The sequence below is a fragment of the Pelodiscus sinensis genome, chromosome 28 (genome assembly GCF_052426305.1).
Source record: "Pelodiscus sinensis isolate ZL-2025 chromosome 28, ASM5242630v1, whole genome shotgun sequence".
NCBI lineage: Eukaryota > Metazoa > Chordata > Testudines > Trionychidae > Pelodiscus > Pelodiscus sinensis.
In genome coordinates this window covers 15,509,741-15,527,123 of record NC_143079.1, presented here as the reverse complement: position 1 = coordinate 15,527,123, position 17,383 = coordinate 15,509,741, and the positions used below count along the sequence as shown (strand labels likewise).

General features: G+C 54.7%; 1 protein-coding gene across 1 annotated transcript; it reads right to left on the bottom strand.

The window, feature by feature from the left end:
- Positions 1 to 279: 279 nt before the first annotated feature.
- Positions 280 to 16,239, bottom strand: LOC102452496 (low molecular weight neuronal intermediate filament-like). The gene is made up of 4 exons (XM_075910766.2): positions 15,449 to 16,239; positions 8,749 to 9,066; positions 7,305 to 7,429; positions 280 to 2,118 (listed from the first exon to the last, which is right to left on the bottom strand). Exons 1-4 carry the CDS (start codon positions 16,157 to 16,159, stop codon positions 1,863 to 1,865), a joined length of 1,410 nt encoding a protein of 469 aa, XP_075766881.2. The 5' UTR covers positions 16,160 to 16,239; the 3' UTR covers positions 280 to 1,862.
- Between the last annotated feature and the right edge of the window lie 1,144 nt (positions 16,240 to 17,383).

Here is a 17,383-nt window from a genome sequence, read left to right as displayed (position 1 = left end):
ATCAGGAAGGGCTCGAACGCTGCAAATTGCACACCCTGGGCCAAATTAGCTCCACCTCAACCATAGCAAGTATACGCTTGTGGAAATCCATCTGCAAGGGCCAGGTTCTCAGGATCCTTATTTACACGGACACCCTTTTTAGCATCCCAGCGAGACCACTTATGGAGTCAGGCGCTGTTCCAGGGGAGCAAACGCATCAGAAGGTGCCGCTAAACCAGAGCTTTCCTGTCTGCTCGTCGGGCGTGGCCTTGTCTGCGCTAGAAAGGCTTTGCTGGCAGAGCTCAGCCGACCCAGCAAAGGCAGAGCGAGGGCTCAGAGCGAAAGAGCCTCACGCCGAGGGAGCAGCTGAGTGTGGAGAGGAAGCCCAGCAAGGGCAGGGAATGGAAGCGACTGGCCCACCCTCTATGCCAGCCCAGTGTTGCTTCAGATTGGGGCTTCTGCCCCCATTTTAATGAACTCTTTCCTCCCCCCAAAACACAAGTGGTCCTGTGGCACCTTTGGGCCTGTCTACACTAGGAAATTATTTCGAAATGGGGGGGGGGCGTTATTTCAAAATAACTCCCGAGTGTAGACCAGGGCTTAGAGACTAATAAACATCCAGACGGTTTCCTAAGCTTTGGGGGCACAACCCACTTCTTCAGAGGACAATGGGAAGGGGGACTGCTCAGGACACTGTCTAGACGTTTTCCGTTAGTCTCTAAGGTGCTCCAGGGCCACTCATTTTTAAAGGTTTTTTTAAAGTTACAGACTAACAGCTCCCCCTCTGAGCCTTCTCTTCCCTCCCCAGCCAGCACCGAGGACACGAGTCTGAAAAGCCAAACAGCGTGACCTCAGCCGTATGGCGCGTGGAGAACAAAATGGCCCCCTCCCCCGGGCATCATGAGCTCGCCCGCCCCTCACATGAGAGGTCACACCGTGCATGCACAATGGGGCCCTGTGCTCACTAAGGATCACATTGGCCCCATCTGGAGATGGCGCAACCCCATGCGGGGCAGGGACTGAGTTATGGGAACCTTGGGTCCAGCTGCTGCTGAAGCACAGGGCTGCCTGGGGCTTTAGACAAACCGTTTGCACCCACTCGGTCTCACCAGGGTTCCTTGGGGTATTTCGTGTGGTTGGATGCCAGTCCTTTCAGGCAGGTGGACCAAGTCTGCCATAGTAGGATCAATAAAATCCCCCCGTCCCTGCTAGAATCCACGGGCATTTCAATATTTACTTCAGCCCGGACCCCAGCTGGGTACTGAGGGTCTAGCTCCACCAGCCAACGCCCTGTTCAGTTGAGCCTAGTCCAAGGGGAGAGCCTAGTCCAAGCAAGAAAGGGAAGTGAAGCAGCTAACAGAGCACTGGAGCATGTAGGAGCCCCGGCCACTGTTGTGCAGGGGCCTGATTCTGGTCCCACTGAAGGGACGGGCATATTTTACCGCCTTAGGCGGTGTGAACAGACTGATGACCTAGCCTGGAGAGGGCAGGGGACACACACGCACACTCACACCCCTTTGATCTATAAGCATTAGTATAGTAGCACCAACGGAGACCAAGGCCCCCTTGTGCTAGGCGCTGCACAAACACGAAGCCAGAGACAGTCCCTGCCCAGAGAAGCTTACAATCTACATAGACAAGACAGACCAGGTGAGAGGAAACTGAAGCACAGGGAGGTGAAGTGACTTGCCCAAGGTCACCAGGCAGGTCAGTGGCAGAGCTGGGAATGGAACCCAGGTCTCTGAGTCCCAGGCCAGAGCTCTAGCCACTGGGTGATGTTGCTTCTCAGTGCTACTGTAATTGGCTACATTAGGACACAATGTAATCTCGCCTCTGAGGGGCTCCTTTCCCCTGGGGGTGGAGCACAGTGCCTTCACTCCAGCTTAGTTCTTGGCTGGGGCGGTTTCTCCCTTGTCTTCTCCGGGCTGGTCTTCCGCCACAGGTTTCAGCTCCTCTGAGAGCCTGGGGTCCTTGCTGCTTTCCTGCAGGTCTCGCTTCTCCTCCTTGCGGACAGTGACCGTGCTGGTGGAGAAGGCTTTTGCGCTGGAGAAAGGGCTGGACGAGAACGTGTAGCCGAGGCCGAAGGTGCTCCCGCTGCTCACAGTGCTCAGCCGCGTTTCTTCCCCTTCCAGCAATTTCCTGTGTGTGTGCGGGGGGGGGGGGGGGGGGGAACACACCAAAAAGGAAAAAGTTTAGTGAAGCTGCTGCTTCATGAAGGAACAGCACCTGGGGCACGCTCCCCATCGACAGCATCGGCACCGGCCTCCTCCGGGCCCGGGGATACTGATACCCTGCTCCGCCCCAGGCCCCTGCCTGATCCCTCCCATCCCTGCTTCTCCCCCTCCCTCCCAGCATCTCCTGCATGCCACCAACAGCTGATTACGGTGGGCGGGACCACGGGAGGCACTGGGAAAAGCTGATTGGTGGGGTCTCCAGCAAGCGGGAGGTGCTGGGGGAGGGGGCAGCTGGCTGCCGGTGGGTGCTAAACACCCACCGATTTTTTCCATGGATGCTCCCAGGCTGGAGCATCATCGCTGTGGGGCATGTGTGCTGGTGGTGGATGTAGCGTGACAGGGGGCTGCCGGCACTTTGGAGGTGGCGAATACCCAAGTTTGCCCTGGACAATGCAACACTGGCTCGGCTCTTTGCCTGCATCTCCAATGGCTGTTGAGCAAGGGGAGGCCAGAGACAACGGAAGGGCGTTTCCATGAGGGGTGTCAAATCCCATGTAAATTGTTAACTGGTTGAACTATCGGTTGAGCTAGCTAACTGCTCCCCGGGCCGTGGGCGACGGGAGGGGGGCGCTGCAGCAGCTGGGCCAGGCGCCGGTTCACTGATTCCCCTAGAAAGCAGGCTGGTAAGGCAAGGCTTGCCGGTTAACCAGTTAACCCTTTTCATCCCTAATTTACATCTAAGGGTGCGTCTATACGACACCGTTATTTTGAGAGCAATGCGAGTGTCTACACAGCCATTCTGTTATTTCGAAATCATTTCAAAGTAACAGGCGGCTTATTTGAAATCTATAAACCTGTTTCTGCGAGGAGTAACGCCTCTTTCAAAATAGCTATTTCGAAATAAGGTGTGTGGAGACCCACAACTGCTGCTTCGCTGGCCTCACCAGAGCCATTCGAAGTTCTTCCTCCTCATTGCCTCCTGGGGCTCTAAATGGAGATAGCGCGTCTACCTTACGGGAGCCTGCCTCGGACTAATGTTGAGGCTTCCCTGCAGTGTAGTCCTGCTATTTTGAAATAAGCTAATTTTGGAACAGCCGGGCAGTGTATATGTAGCCTGAGGGTGTGTTTAGACTACAAGGTTTTTTTTGTTTTTGTTTTCGAAAAAAACTTCACCTGCGTCTAGACTGCCGCCGTGTTCTGTCAACAGTAAAACCAAAAGAACGTGGCGGTTGTGTCGACTGTGGAAAACCTCGTTTTATGAGGAATAACGCCTTTTTTCAAAAGTGCTCTTTCAAAAAAAGGCATTATAACGCAAACTGTGCTTTTTCGAAGGAGAGCATCCAGACTGCTTTCTTTTTGAAAGTACTGATTGTAGTCCAGATGCTCTTTTTCGAATCAAGTGGATGAGGTAGACAAGGCTTTCTTCAGACAACTGAGAGAAGCTTCCAGATTGCAGGCCTTGGTTCTTATGGGGGACTTTAATCACCCTGACGTCTGCTGGGAGACCAATACAGCAGCGCACAGACAATGCAGGAAGTTTTTGGAGAATGTTGGGGATAACTTCTTCGTACAAGTGCTGAAGGAACCGACCAGGGGCCATGCACAGCTTGACCTGCTGCTCACAAACAGGGAGGAACTAGTAGGGGAAGTAGAGGTGGGTGACAGCCTGGGAAGCAGTGATCAGGAGATGGTAGATTTCAGGGTCCTGACCAAAGGAAGAAAGGAGAGCAGCAAAATACACACCCTGGACTTCAGAAAAGGAGACTTTGACTCCCTCAGGGTATGTCTACACTACCATCCTAGTTCGAACTAGGGTGGTTAATGTAGGCAACCGAAGCTGCAAATGAAGCCCGGGATTTAAATATCCCAGGCTTCATTTGCATCTTGCCAGGTGTTGCCATTTTTAAAGCCCTGGTAGTTCGGACTCCATGCCTGCGGCTACACGTGGCACGGAGTAGGTAGTTTGGATTAGGCTCTCTAATCCAAACTACCGGTACACCTCGTTCCACGTGCCGCGTGTAGCCGCGGGCACGGAGTCCAAACTACCAGGGCTTTAAAAATGGCAGCGCCCGGCAAGATTCAAATGAAGCCCGGGATATTTAAATCCCGGGCTTCATTTGCAACTTCGGTTGCCTACATTAACCACCCTAGTTCGAACTAGGATGGTAGTGTAGACATACCCTCAGAGAACTGATGGGCAGGATTCCCTGAGATGCTTACATGAAAGGGAAAGGAGTCCAGGAGAGCTGGCAGTATTTTAAAGATGCCTTAAAGGCACAGGAAGAAACCATCCCAATGCGCGGCAAGAAAAGCAAACATGGTAGGTGACCAGATTGGCTTACCAGGGACATCCTTGGTGAGCTTAAAAGGAAGCTTACAAGAAGTAGAAACTTGGACAAATGACTAGGGAGGGTATAAATATATTGCTCGAGAATGCAGGGGAGTTATCAGGAAGGCAAAAGCACAATTGGAATTGCAGCTAGCAAGGGATGTGAAGGATAAAAAGAAAGGTTCCTACAGGCATGGTAGCAATACGAGGGGATCAGAGAGGGTGTGGGGCCCTTTCTGGGTGAGGGAGGTAACCTAGTGACCTAGAAAAGCTGAAGTACTCAATGCTTTCTTTGCCTCAGTCTTCATGGACAAGGTCAGCTCCCAGACAAATGCACTAGGTAACCCAGTATGCGAAGGAGGTGGACAGCCCTTGGTGGGGAAAGAACAAGTTAGGAACTGTTTAGAAAAGCTAAACATGCAAAAATCCATGGGCACAGATTTAATGCATCCAAGGATACTGAGGGAGTTGGCAAGTGTTATTGCGGAGCCTTTGGCCACTATCTTTGAAAACTCGTGGAGATGGGGAGAGATCCCAGATGACTGGAAAAAGGCAAATGTAGTGCCCATCTTTTAAAAAGGGAAGAAGGACAATCCAGGGAAATACAGACCAGTCAGCCTCACCTCAGTCCCTGGAAAAATCATGGAGGGGATACTAAAGGAAACAATTTTGAAGCACTTGGAAGAGGGGAAAGTGATCAGGAATAATCAACATGGATTCAAGGGCAAGTCGTGCCTGACCAATCTGATTAGCTTCTATGAGGAGGTAACTGGCAGTGTGTCCTTGCAGCCAAGAAGGTTAATGGCATATTGGGGTGCATTAGGAGCAGCATTGCCAGCTGATCTAGATAAGTGATTATTCCCCTTTATTTGGCCCTGGTGAGGTCACATCTGAAATATTGTGTCCAGTTCTGGGCCCCCCACTATAGAAAGGATGTGGACGCATTGGAGAGGGTCCAGCGGAGGGCGACCAAAATGATTAGGGGGCTGGAGCGCATGACCTATGAGGAGAGACTGAGGGTATGTCTACACTACCCCGCTAGTTCGAACTAGCGGGGTAATGTATGCATACCGCACTTGCTAATGAAGCCCGGGATTTGAATTTCCCGGGCTTCATTAGCATAAGCGGGGAGCTGCCATTTTTAAATCCCCGCTGCTTCGAACCCCGTGCAGCGCGGCTACACGGGGCTCGAACTAGGTAGTTCGGACTAGGGTGCCTATTCCGAACTACCGGTACACCTCGTTTCACGAGGAGTAACGGTAGTTCGGAATAGGAACCTAGTCCGAACTACCTAGTTCGAGCCCCGTGTAGCCGCGCTGCACGGGGTTCGAAGCAGCGGGGATTTAAAAATGGCGGCTCCCCGCTTATGCTCATGAAGCCCGGGAAATTCAAATCCCGGGCTTCATTAGCAAGTGCGGTATGCATACATTACCCCGCTAGTTCGAACTAGCGGGGTAGTGTAGACATACCCTGAGGGATTTGCGTTTGTTTAGTCTGCAGAAGAGAAGAGTGAGGGGGGATTTGAGAGCAGCCTTCAACTTCCTGAAGGGAGGTTCCAAAGAGGCTGGAGAGAGGCTGTTCTCAGTAGTGACAGATGGCAGAACAAGGAGCGATGGTCTCAAGTTGTGGTGGGAGGTCTAGGTTGGATATTAGGAAAAACCATTTCCCTAAGAGGGTGGGGAAGCACTGGGCTGGGTTCCCTAGGGAGGGGATGGAATCTCCATCCCCAGAGGTTTTTAAGTCCCGGCTTGACAAAGCCCTGGCTGGGTTGATTGAGTTGGGATTGGTCCTGCCTGCGGCAGGGGGCTGGACTCAATGACCGCCTGAGGTCTCTTCCAGCTCTAGGATTCTAATCATTTCTAGGCTGTTCTCTGCCTGGTGCGAGACAGAGGATCAGACTTGATCGGGGTGAGCAATCATTTTTGAAGAGGTCATGGGCAGTCCCAGAAGGGGCGGGGCCTCAGATGAAAGGGGCGGGGCCTTTAGATAGAAGCAGCTCAAAGGGCTTGTGCTTCCCCTGCAGCTCCTGGATATCACATGCGAGCCCTTCAGTTCCTGCTAGTTAAAGGGCTCGCAGCTTCCGGCCTCGCTGCTAGCACGTTGCCTGGGAGCCGGGGACACACCAGCCCTTCCAACGGCTTCTCTTCAAAGGGCTCGCGCTGTCCCTGGACCTGTTGCCAGCCTGACAGGTGCAGGGGAAGCGCGAGCTCTTTAAATAGAAGCAGTTGGAAGGGCTCACGTGTCCCGAGCTCCCAGGCAACGTCCTAAGGGGTGGGGCCGGGAACAGCCACACGGGCCAGATCAAAGCCTTAGGCCGGCCAGATTTGGCCCACCCCGGCTTAGGTGATCATGGCACGGTGGGGAAAAAAAGACTTTTGACCTAATCTAGCCCTGAGCGGAACCTGGAGATCTGGTGCAATAAATCTACATTCCTCATTCCAGACAGGGGGATTGCGCACGTGGATCACACACATGGATCGCTACACAAGCTTATGGAACATCTAGGGCAGCGTTCCCTGCAGGCCGTGCACTTGTGCAGCCCCTCAGGAGAGATTCCGAGGCCACCCAGCTGATTAGCAGAGTGCCCACAGCTAGGTTTTGTTTCTACTGGTGGTGCACATTGGCACGTGCCTCGGTGCACACAGAAAAATTTATTCTATACGTGGCCGGAAAAAAATCTGCAGATGCATGGAAAAAGATTAGAGGGCCCATTGATGCAGGCTACAGTGTTCCAGTTATCTGGTTCTCTGCACAGAGGCGTGAGGGCCAGCATCGAACAGCACCAAGTGATAAGGGAAAAAGGCTTCTGGGTATCGTTTTACCTGTATGCAGCTATTTCAATATCCAGGGCCATCTTCACATTCAGCAGGTCTTGATACTCTCTGAGGTGACGAGCCATCTCTCCCTTGGTTGTCCTAAGAGCATTTTCAAGCTGGTTGATGGTCTCCTGCAAAGCATAAAGTGCAAGGGAGAATCAGGTCAGCGGTTCCCTCTCATTTGTGTTTAGCGCCCCTCCCTCCGACACACTGTTCAAACAGGCCTCGTGAGGAGGTATCGGTGTGGTCCACCGGATTAGGGTGCTGGACTGGGGTGCAGACGGGACTGCATTTCTATACCTGGCCACGCCACTGACTTCCCGTTTGACCAGGGCAAGTCATTTCACCTTTTTCCCCTCCCACCTCTGCCTTGTTTATTTCAACTGCAGTCTCCACAGAGCAGGGACGGGGTTTACACAGCGCACACCCCCGTCTCAGTAGCAATCTGATGCATTTACGGATATGACCAAACTTTCGTTTGGGAGGGTCCCTTCCCCAGCACCTCAGACGTTTGCTGTTCTAGCAAGTGAGCTCTGCATCTCCCCAAAGGAGCTCCTGGGATTATTAATTGTTCTGTCCCTAATCCGTCAAAATAGACTAATCAGATCCCGGGTTCTAATGCTGGCTCAGCCTGATCTCGGGCAAGTCGCTTAGATCTGGGGTTGACAGATTCCGCTGGTTTCTGTCAATGTCATTTTTTGCTGATTGCACCCAGCATTGACTGAGAGCCGTGAGCTCCCTCTCCATTCACCCCAAGCGCTGCTAGGTTCAATCGGCACAGCCTGCACATTCTAGCTCCGCCAGAGCAGTGAGAAAGTTGCCCTACCCCGAGAGACCATCTCGGTTATGACAATCTTGCGGCCCGCTCATGTGCCCCACTCCCTAGCCCAGGTTGCCCATCGCTGATCTACAGTTTCCAAAGACTCCAACAATTTGGGAGGTCACCATTTGTGTAAGTCCAACTTGAGACTTTTTGGCCCGATATTCAAAAGTCCCATTGACTGCAATTGGAATTCAAGGTGCCCAGCACCTCGGGAAATCACACCCAAAACCAGAGGCATCCAAAGATGAAGAGATGCTTTGTGCCTCAGTTTCCCAAGCTGAGCAGTGGGACTAATACTGACAGTCGCCACCAGCAGGGGCTGAAGGGCAGGTAGGGGATGAATGTTTTCAAAGGGCTTGAAGAGAACAGGCGAGCGATATTACAGAAAGGCTACAGTCATTCGTCTCTTCCACCAGGCAGTGCCAGGTGTGCTAAGAACATCCCTCCGCTTTGCAAGGCCTGTCTTCTTCCCACTGCAAACTTACCCGAAAGCGCAGCCTGCACAAGTGATCGAGAGAAAGCCCCGGAGAATCTTTGCTAGATGCCATCTGGCTTTTCGCCACTGCTGTGTAGGGCTGAGCCTAGAAATGACAAGGACCCCGGGGTCTGTGGGCAAGTGTCACCTACCTGCAGGTTCTGGATCTCCCCGCTGCTCCTCTCTTCTGCTTCCTGCAGCTGCCTCTCCAGCGACTCGTTGGCACTCCTCAGCGCCTCGATCTCGATGTTGCGGGCCTGCAGCTGGCGCCGGTACTCTGTGATCTCCTCCTTGGCCTGGCGGATGCTGTCGTTGCTGCGCGCCGCCTCCTCGGTGAAGTTGGCAAACTTGGATTTGTACCACTCCTCGGCCGACTGCTGGTTGCGGGCAGAGAGGACCTCGTACTGCATGCGGATCTCCTTCAAGGCGGCTGTGAGGTCAGGCTTGCTCATGTCCAGCTCCACCGAGACCTGGCCGGGGACCCCACCACACGCAAACATGAATCGCAGGGAAATGGCTGGGAATACAAAGGCACTGAAGCTGCTCGGTGCCGTTGCCTGCCACGGTAGGCGGCAAGCCCTGAATGATGGCTCAGACCCTCCCCCTTCTCCTGCCCAAGGAGGCGGAGGGCTCCGGACACAGTGGAACAGCTGAGTGTGCATGGAGCAAGCTGGAGGACAAAGGGCTCCCAGGTGGAGAACGTCCCTCTTGGGAGCCCAGCACCCCGGGGTCCCACTACAGAGGCTCTTGGAGTTAAGGAAAAGGCAGAAGTGGGGTCAGAGGATTTAGTGCCACATGGCTCTTCTCCCCCCAGGCATGAAAGGCCCTGGAGCTCATCTGTCCTGGGATGGCCTGGAGGCAGGGGGAGAAGTCGCTTGCCCCCCGCAGCTGGCCAAATGATTCAGATACTCGGAGCAGGAATAAGTCCTAACGAACTGGACTGATGGACAGGGAGTGGGCACCCACCAGTGCATGGCAGAATGTCCCCTACCTGGAACATCGCTGGCCCCCACCTCCACAGGCACGCTACGGCAGAACTTTAAAATACAAATGATAGGGGACCAGACTCTTAGCCGGGGTAAATCTGTCGAGCCCCACCAAATCCAATGGAGCTATGTGAGTTTATACCAGCTGACCGCCTGCCCCAGTTCTGTGCCTATATAATCATGGCAAGTAAATATGTGGCAGAAAGACAGATCAGACAGGCAAAAAGACCATTGGTGGATGGATATAAATAGACAGCAGCATTAGACAGACATTCTTCATAGGTGTATTTGTGCGTAGAGAAAAAGAGGGATGTATGTGTATGGAGAGAGAGAGACAGACAGACAGACAGGGGTATGTGGATGGATGGATGGATGGATGGATGGATGGGGATGTTAAACGTCAGTATCCCAGCAATTACTAGGTTTCACATGGCCGTTAACCTGGGCTCAAAGGAATGCATCAGAGAAGCAGAGACTGACAAGTCCAGCATTATTTTTAGACATGCCACAGAGAGGTGCAGGACTGGTGAGCAAAATAGCTTAATTGAACGTCCTTCTGCATCCTCCACCCGGCAGTCCTAGGTGATTCTGTATTGCTGCCATAGCCCCATCCCAGAGTGAAGGGACTCACTTAAAGTGCCCAGTGTTTCTGCCAAATTCTGTACAGCTCTGCCTGCAGTCAGAGTTACAGCTACGATTTTGTCAGGGGTATTTTGAGTAAAAGGCACGGACAGGCCACGGGCAATAAATAAAAATTCACAGGAGCCGGTGATGGGTCTCAGATTTTCACTAAAAATATCCCAGGCAAAAAGGGGAAGTGGGCTTGGCTCGGCACCCTCTGATGCTGGGTTTCAGGGTCCCCCGCTGCTATGGTGAGTGGGAAATCTGAGGTCCTCTGCTGTCTCCAGGGGAGGGGCTGCTGTAGGGTTCCTTTGGCCTCCTACAGCTGGGAGATCTGGGGGATCCCCCCACTGTAGCTGGGGGCTACAGGGTCCCTCTGCTGCCCACCATGGCTGGGGAGCTGCAGGATTCCCCTCCACCAGGGTGGGGCTAGGAGTGGGGGTGGGGGGCCAGCTGTCAGCTCCAGCCCCGGGGTAGAAAATGTCAGGAGGGTCAATGGAAGTCGCAGCTTCTGTGATTTCTGTGACTTCCGTGCCACGCCTCTGTCATAGCTCCGTGGTTCTCAACTGGTGGTCCATGGACCACCAGTGACCATGGTGACTTTTTCAGTGGTCCACAGGAACATTGTCCAAAGTCACACGGCGTGACTACCAGACAAATTTGGGGTCAGCATGACCGGGAGTTACCCAAATCTGTCAGCACACGCAGTCCGATTTCTTTTGCTATTTGCTTCAGCTTATATGCGTGAGACTGGATTTTCGTGTTTGTTGCATGTTAAGGCCAAACAGAAGAATCGGTTTGCAGTGGAAAGTGATATTCGTTGTGCATTAGAATGTACTACTCCAAACATTGAAAAGCTTGTCAGTGAGAAGAGAATCCAAAACTCTGTTAAGAAATAAATTTCAAACCAAATGTTCATTGTCTCAAAATGAAAAATGTCTTTTATCATGTCTCAAAAAGGAGGTGGTCCACGAAAATTTTTTGATTGGCCTCTTGGTCTGTGGACTGAAACGCGTTAAGAACCACTGAATCCAGCCTTAGTGGAAGATGATGCAACTCCCAGGCTGAAGGGGTCTCGTGATGCTGGCTTGTTCCTGCAGCCTGCTTCTGACCTAGCAAAGCATTAAAACATGTCCATGGCTGCAAGTCACACCATCAGCGAGGGGCTGTCAGCCACTGTCAGGGAACAAGCGGACAAAGCCAGCAAGCGGGAGCAAAGCAGATGATTCTGAGTTCTAGGTTTAACTCTGACAATACGACAAGGAGTCCTGTGGCACCTTAAAGACTAACACATTTATTAGAGCAGAAGCTTGTGTGGGCTGCTGCAGAGGTTTTCTCGTTGTTTTTGCTGAAACAGGCTAATGTGGCTACCCCTCTGAAATCTGACAACACCGTGCAAAATTCATTACTGTCACCATAAGCAGTCAAATTCCCCTGTTACACTCATAGCCATACCCCCCTTGCTCTGCCCCTCTAAAGTCTATCTGTAGTATAATCACAATTATACCTATGTGTTCCGGTGTGCTAGGTGCTGTACATACAAGGACTGAAATAATCCCTATGCCTAACAGTTAATGATCTAGACAAAGAATGGGAGAGTACCATCCTGAGATTTACAGACAGGAAACTGGGGCAGGCTCAGCAATTTGCCACAGTCACACAAGAAATTTGTAGCAGACCTCATCTCAAAGCCCAATCTCGAGAGTCAGCCATAAGGCCAATCTTCATTAGCCAAAGCTTTGGTCATCTGAATTTTTTCTCGCAACATCTCAGGGAAAACCCATGGTGGATGGGTGAGGCCCAAGAATGGGAATAGGGCAAACACAGCACCTGTTGTTAAGAAGAGCAATAAAGAACACTCTGGGAATTATAGACCAGTGAGCCTAACTAATACTGGGAAAGATGCCAGAACAAATCCTTAAACTACCAATTTGTGAGCATCTAGAGGATAATAGGGTTGTAAAGACCAGCCAGCATAGATTTGTCAAGAACAAATCATGTTAGACAACATAGTTTCCTTCTCTAGGTTACTGGCTTAGCAGGTGGGGGAAAGGAGTAGATGTGATAGATCTTGATTTTTCTAAGGCTTTTGACAGTCCCATCTGACATTCTCATACACAAACTAGGGAAATAGAGTCTAGATGAAATTACTAGAAGGTGGGTGCACAACTTGTTGTAAGACCCTACTCAAAGAATATTTATCAATGGGTCACTGTCAAACCGGGTCCACAAGGCCAGTCATGAGTCTGGCATTAATATTTTTATTAATGACTTGCATAATGAAATGGGGAATGTGCTTATAAAATGTTCAGATGACACCCAGCTGGGAGGGGTTGTAAGCACTTTGGAGGACAGGATGAGAATTCAAAATGACCATGAATTGGTCTGAAATCAACAAGATGAAATTCTATAAAGAAAAATGTAAAGAACTATTCTTAGGAAGGAAATAAATCCACTGCAAAGGGAAGTAAGGGGAATAACTGGGTGGTGGCAGTACTGCTGAACATGGCCTAGGGTTTGTAGTGGATCACAAATTGACCAGGAGTCAGTGGCATGATGCAGCTGCAAAAGAGACTAATATAATTCTGGGATGCGTTAACTGGAGCATCGCATGTAAGACACTGGTAACTGTCTTGTTCCAGTGAGCCCAGTGAACCTCAGGAGTGCTGTGTTTGGCACCTAGAATTTGACATTAGGAAAGATGTGCGTCAATTGGAGACTGCCCAGAGGACAGCAACAATAGGATCATAAGTTTAGAAAATCTGAGCCAAGTTTAAAAAATGGCCAGGCTTAGTCTTGAGAAAAGACGACTGAAGGGGAAATCTGATCATCTTCAAATATGTTAAGAGCTGTTATGAAGAGGATGTGTCCCAATGTGCTAGGTGCTGTAAATACAAAAGTTCGGAAAAGCTTTCTAACTGTAAGAGTAGTTAAGCCCTGGAATAGTATTCGGAGGAGGTTGTGGAAGCCCCATCTCTGGCTTTAAGGACTCATGGCTCCCAGAAACAGGGGCACCTAGGGGGCTCTGCATGCTATTCCCACCCCAAGCACGGGCTCTGCAGCTCCCATTGGCTAGAAACTGCAGCCACTGGGAGCTGTGGGGATGGCAACTGCAGTGCACAGAACTGCCTGGCTGCACCTCTGCATGGGAGCTGGAATGAGGACATGTGTCTGGGAGCTGCTGGAGGTAAGTGCTGCTTGAAGCCTGCACCCCTGAACCCCTCCCCCAGCACCCCTTCTCTCTGCCTCAGCCTTGATCCTCCTGCTGTCTTCTGAACCTCCCCATCCCAGCCTGAAGCACCCCCCTGCATCCTATCCACTCCTCCCCAGCCTGACCCCAGAGCCCGCACCCCAGCTGGAACCCCCACCCCCTGCATCCCAATACCCAAGTTTGTGAACATCCCTGGCCTGCCATACAATTTCCACCCTGAACAAGTCTGCCCACCCCCTTGGTTCTGCCTTGACCTCTGGGCCAGGTGACTCCCCTGCTTCCTTCCAGCTACATTTTGAGGACTCTAGCTGGAGACTCAAGGCTGCATTACAATTCCTCAGCACCAGCTATTGATTCCAAAGCCCAGGAGAGTCCTCTGCTCCATCAATAATGCAGCTGCACCAGTGAAGTCCCTTCCCTAACCTGCTTTGTGCTTGTCCTTGTGGATTGGGTATTTTCAGACCTTCCCAGGCACTTTAACATTTGTCGGACAACGCCCTGCAACCGTGGACATCAGTGAAGCCTGCCTGACAAATGACGAATGGTCCCGGAGCTGCCCATCAACCGGCACAGCACAAGCTCATTGCGGTACCGGCTGTTCTCATGCACTGCCGACCAATTTACTTGTTCTAGCTACTTTTTGCACTAAGAATCTGATTGTTTTCCTCCCCGCATGGAAAGAAATAGTCCCACCACTTCACTGGAAACCTAGCCAGGTGAATGAAGCCAAGCCTGGACTTTCCTTCTTTTCTAAGCTTCCATTTTTCCTTTGTACTAGCACATGCGTGGGCACAAGAGGTTGGCATTGTGAGCGCTGTGCTTGCCCTGGTAGGGACGCCGGGCACGCGGTACCTACCGTACCAGTGAGGCTTCGGCCTCAGCCGGATTTGATAAGGGTGTCATCAATGCAGTTTGCTGAGGGGTCACAGAACTGGCTCAGAGACCAGATCTCAAGGCCATGGAGGTGAGGGGCTCCAGCCAACCTGCCCAACGCTCTGGGGTCAGAAAAGCAGCCTATGGAAATACCCCCTTGGCCGTTCAGTATGAAGGAGGAGAAGAGGGGACGAGCCAGCACACGAAGCCTTTGCAGCCTGGGGCTCTGAGGCCAGGAGCCAGCCAAATGTCTGCCTGAGCACAGCCAAGCTGCCAGTGAGCTCGGGCGGAGACGCTTTGGATGCGGGATCTCTCCATTCAGCATCGGCGAGAGGAGAGGAGAGGAGAGGAGTGTAAGGAACACCCACCATCGGCCCAGCCTATGGATGGATAAAAATTGGGGGCTGGCGTACGATGGACCCACCACATTTGCACACAGAAAGGGGGCGGATGTGCGAGACAGAGACCCCCCCCCTGTTGTGCCTGGGTGCCACGCCCTGTCCACCCAGCACAGAGAAGCGGAGTGATGGGGGCGAATAACACATCGCGTCCAGCACAGAGAAGATGTGTGTGGGGGGGGGGGGGGGCGGAGGGGAAGAATGCCGCACCCTTGGCGGTGCGATGCGCCACACCGGGCACACCATTCCGGGCATCTTGCGGGGAGGGGAGCTCCGGGACGCGGGGCGCGGGGAGATCAGAACACCGCGCAGGGCAGGAGGGGAGCGCAGCAGCGCTGGTCCGGGAGATACAGAACAGGGAGCGCAGGGCTGGATGTGGGCGGAGAGGAGCGCGGCGCAAGGCTGGGAAAGGGTCCAGACAAGGGGAGCGCAACGCGGAACAGGGCGGCGCATGGAGCTGAGCAGGGGCGCTGGGAAGGGGAGCGTCGCGCGGGGCAGGGGCGCAGGGGGTGGAGAGCAGCGCGGGGCAGGGGCGCAGGGAGGGGAGCGCAGCGCGGGGCAGGGGCGCAGGGAGGGGAGCGCAGCGCGGGGCAGGGGCGCAGGGAGGGGAGCGCAGCGCGGGGCAGGGGCGCAGGGAGGGGAGAGCAGCGCGGGGCAGGGGCGCAGGGAGGGGAGCGCAGCGCGGGGCAGGGGCGCAGGGAGGGGAGCGCAGCGCGGGGCAGGGGCGCAGGGGACAGGGAGGCGCCGTGCAAGGGGCCGGTACCTGCGCATCCTGCAGCGAGGCTTGTAGCTCCGCCACCTCTTCGTCGTGCACCTTCCTGAGGAAGGCGATCTCGTCCAGCAGCGACTCCACTTTCTTCTCCAGCTCCAGGCGGGCCAGCGTAGCGTGGTCCACGTCTTTCCTGTACTCGCGCAGGGCCAGCTCGGCCTCCTCCCGCCGCCGCGCCTCCTCCTGGCTCTGCTCCCGCAGGCGCTGCAGCCCCTGCGCCAGCTGCTGGCTCTCCAGCTGCGCCTCGTCCCGCTCGTGCCGCAGCTCCTCCACCTTGGAGCGCAGCTCGCGGATCTCCTGCTCGTAGAGCTGCTGCAGGCGGGAGGGCTCCGCCTGGCGCTGGCGCAGCAGGGCCGCCTCGGCCTCCAGCAGCCGGTTGTGCTGCTCCAGCTGATGCACCTTCTCGATGTAGGTCACGAAGCGGTCGTTCAGCCCCTGCAGTTGCTCCTTCTCGTTGGTGCGCACGATTTTCAGCTCGTTGCTCACCGCGCTGGACTGGGACAGCAGGTCCAGGTGGTCCAGCGAGCCGGGCGCGGGCAGTTTGCGGTAGGAGGGGGCGTAGGACTCTCGGGCATGGTGGGCGCGGTAGCCAGCGGCCCGGGGAGCGGCCGAGCTGCTGTAGACCCGGGAGGAGAGGCGAGAGGTCTCCCCGAAGAGCTTCTTGTAGGAGGAGGCTGGGTAGAGCAGGTCGCTGCCGTAGCTCATGGTGGGAGGCAGGGACAGGACGACGCTGGGTCTGCGATGCACACAAGGGGTGGGGGGACAATGCGTCCGGCGCTCCCCTTTTATAGCCCTGCAAGCGCCAATCCGCTTCCTCCTGCCGGTGGAAATGAACAAGGCCCAGCCAATTGGAAACGCGCCTGGCAGGGAGGGGGCTGCGAGGGGGGGCTCCGGGGCGCCTGAGATTCGCCTTATCAGCACGCGCTGGCTACAGCTGGGACCTGCCCGCCAATCAGCGTGTCGCTCGCCAGGACGGACTGGGAGGGGGCGCCTCGGCCGGTGGCCCCAGGGGGCTGCAGTCTCGGAGCAAGCCTCAGACAGGAGGGTGGGGGGGGGGGCGGAGAGCAGCGGCCAGGCCGGGTCAGACCCAAGGTCCATCCAGACCAGGCAGTGGCCAAGGGCAGGGAAGGAGCAGACCAGTAGCCATCCCCTGCCTGCGGGAGGAAGGGCCGCCAGGCCTGGGCGGGAGGCTGCGGGGAAGCCAGGGGGCCGGGGGCTCCCCCAGGGGTTCCTAGAGGCAGCAGCAAGCGCCCAGGCAGGCAGAGCCCTGGAGAAAGGAGCAGCGGGGAGACGGGGCAGAGCGGGCGGGGAACATTTCCTCCCTGAGGCTGCGAATGGGACAGGAGGGCTCAGAAGAGGGGACACGGATCTCCCCCCCCCCCCGCAACAAATCTCTGCCCTGTCACTGTCGTGGCCCAAGATTTCCAAACAGCTGGTGCCGCGGAGCGCGGATCCGCCTCTGGCTGCCCTAGCAGGGCCCGCGGGGGGCAGGGCGCATCGCCCCTCGGAGCCAGGCCCTGTTACTGGGGCCTCCTCTGGGCCACCGCGCTCCAGAGGCGAGCGAAAGGACCCGCCACATGACACGCAGGCCTGCGCCTTAGCGCTCCCGTGTCTGTCTGCGGCGGTTCTGGGAACGCGCCCCGGGCTCCCTGCGTCCTAGCGCAGGGCCAGGTAGGTTCTTTGAAAATCCGACTCCCGAAAACGCAGCGGTGGCATCTGCAGGTAGGCCAGCTGCGTCCCTCGCAGGAGCCGTGTCCTGCGGCCACCGCGGGTTGAAAGGCCACTTGCAGGAACGTTGCTTGGCACAAAAAGATGCGGGGGAGGGGCGGGGGTGCGGCTTGGAGACTGCGCTTGTCAAAAGGACTCGCCCTCCCCGGCTTAGCTCAGTGCAGCCCAGGGTCGTGCGGCTGCGAGGAGAGGAGAGTCGGG

Coding starts and splice junctions, on each gene's coding strand:
- LOC102452496 (XM_075910766.2), bottom strand. CDS start 16,159: ATGAGCTACGGCAGCGACCTGCTCTACCCAGCCTCCTCCTACAAGAAG. Junction 9,067..15,448: donor CCTCGCTGCAGGATGCGCAG/GTACCGGCCCCT, acceptor GTCCCCGGCCAG/GTCTCGGTGGAGCTGGACAT. Junction 7,430..8,748: donor GGGAGATCCAGAACCTGCAG/GTAGGTGACACT, acceptor TATGCTTTGCAG/GAGACCATCAACCAGCTTGA.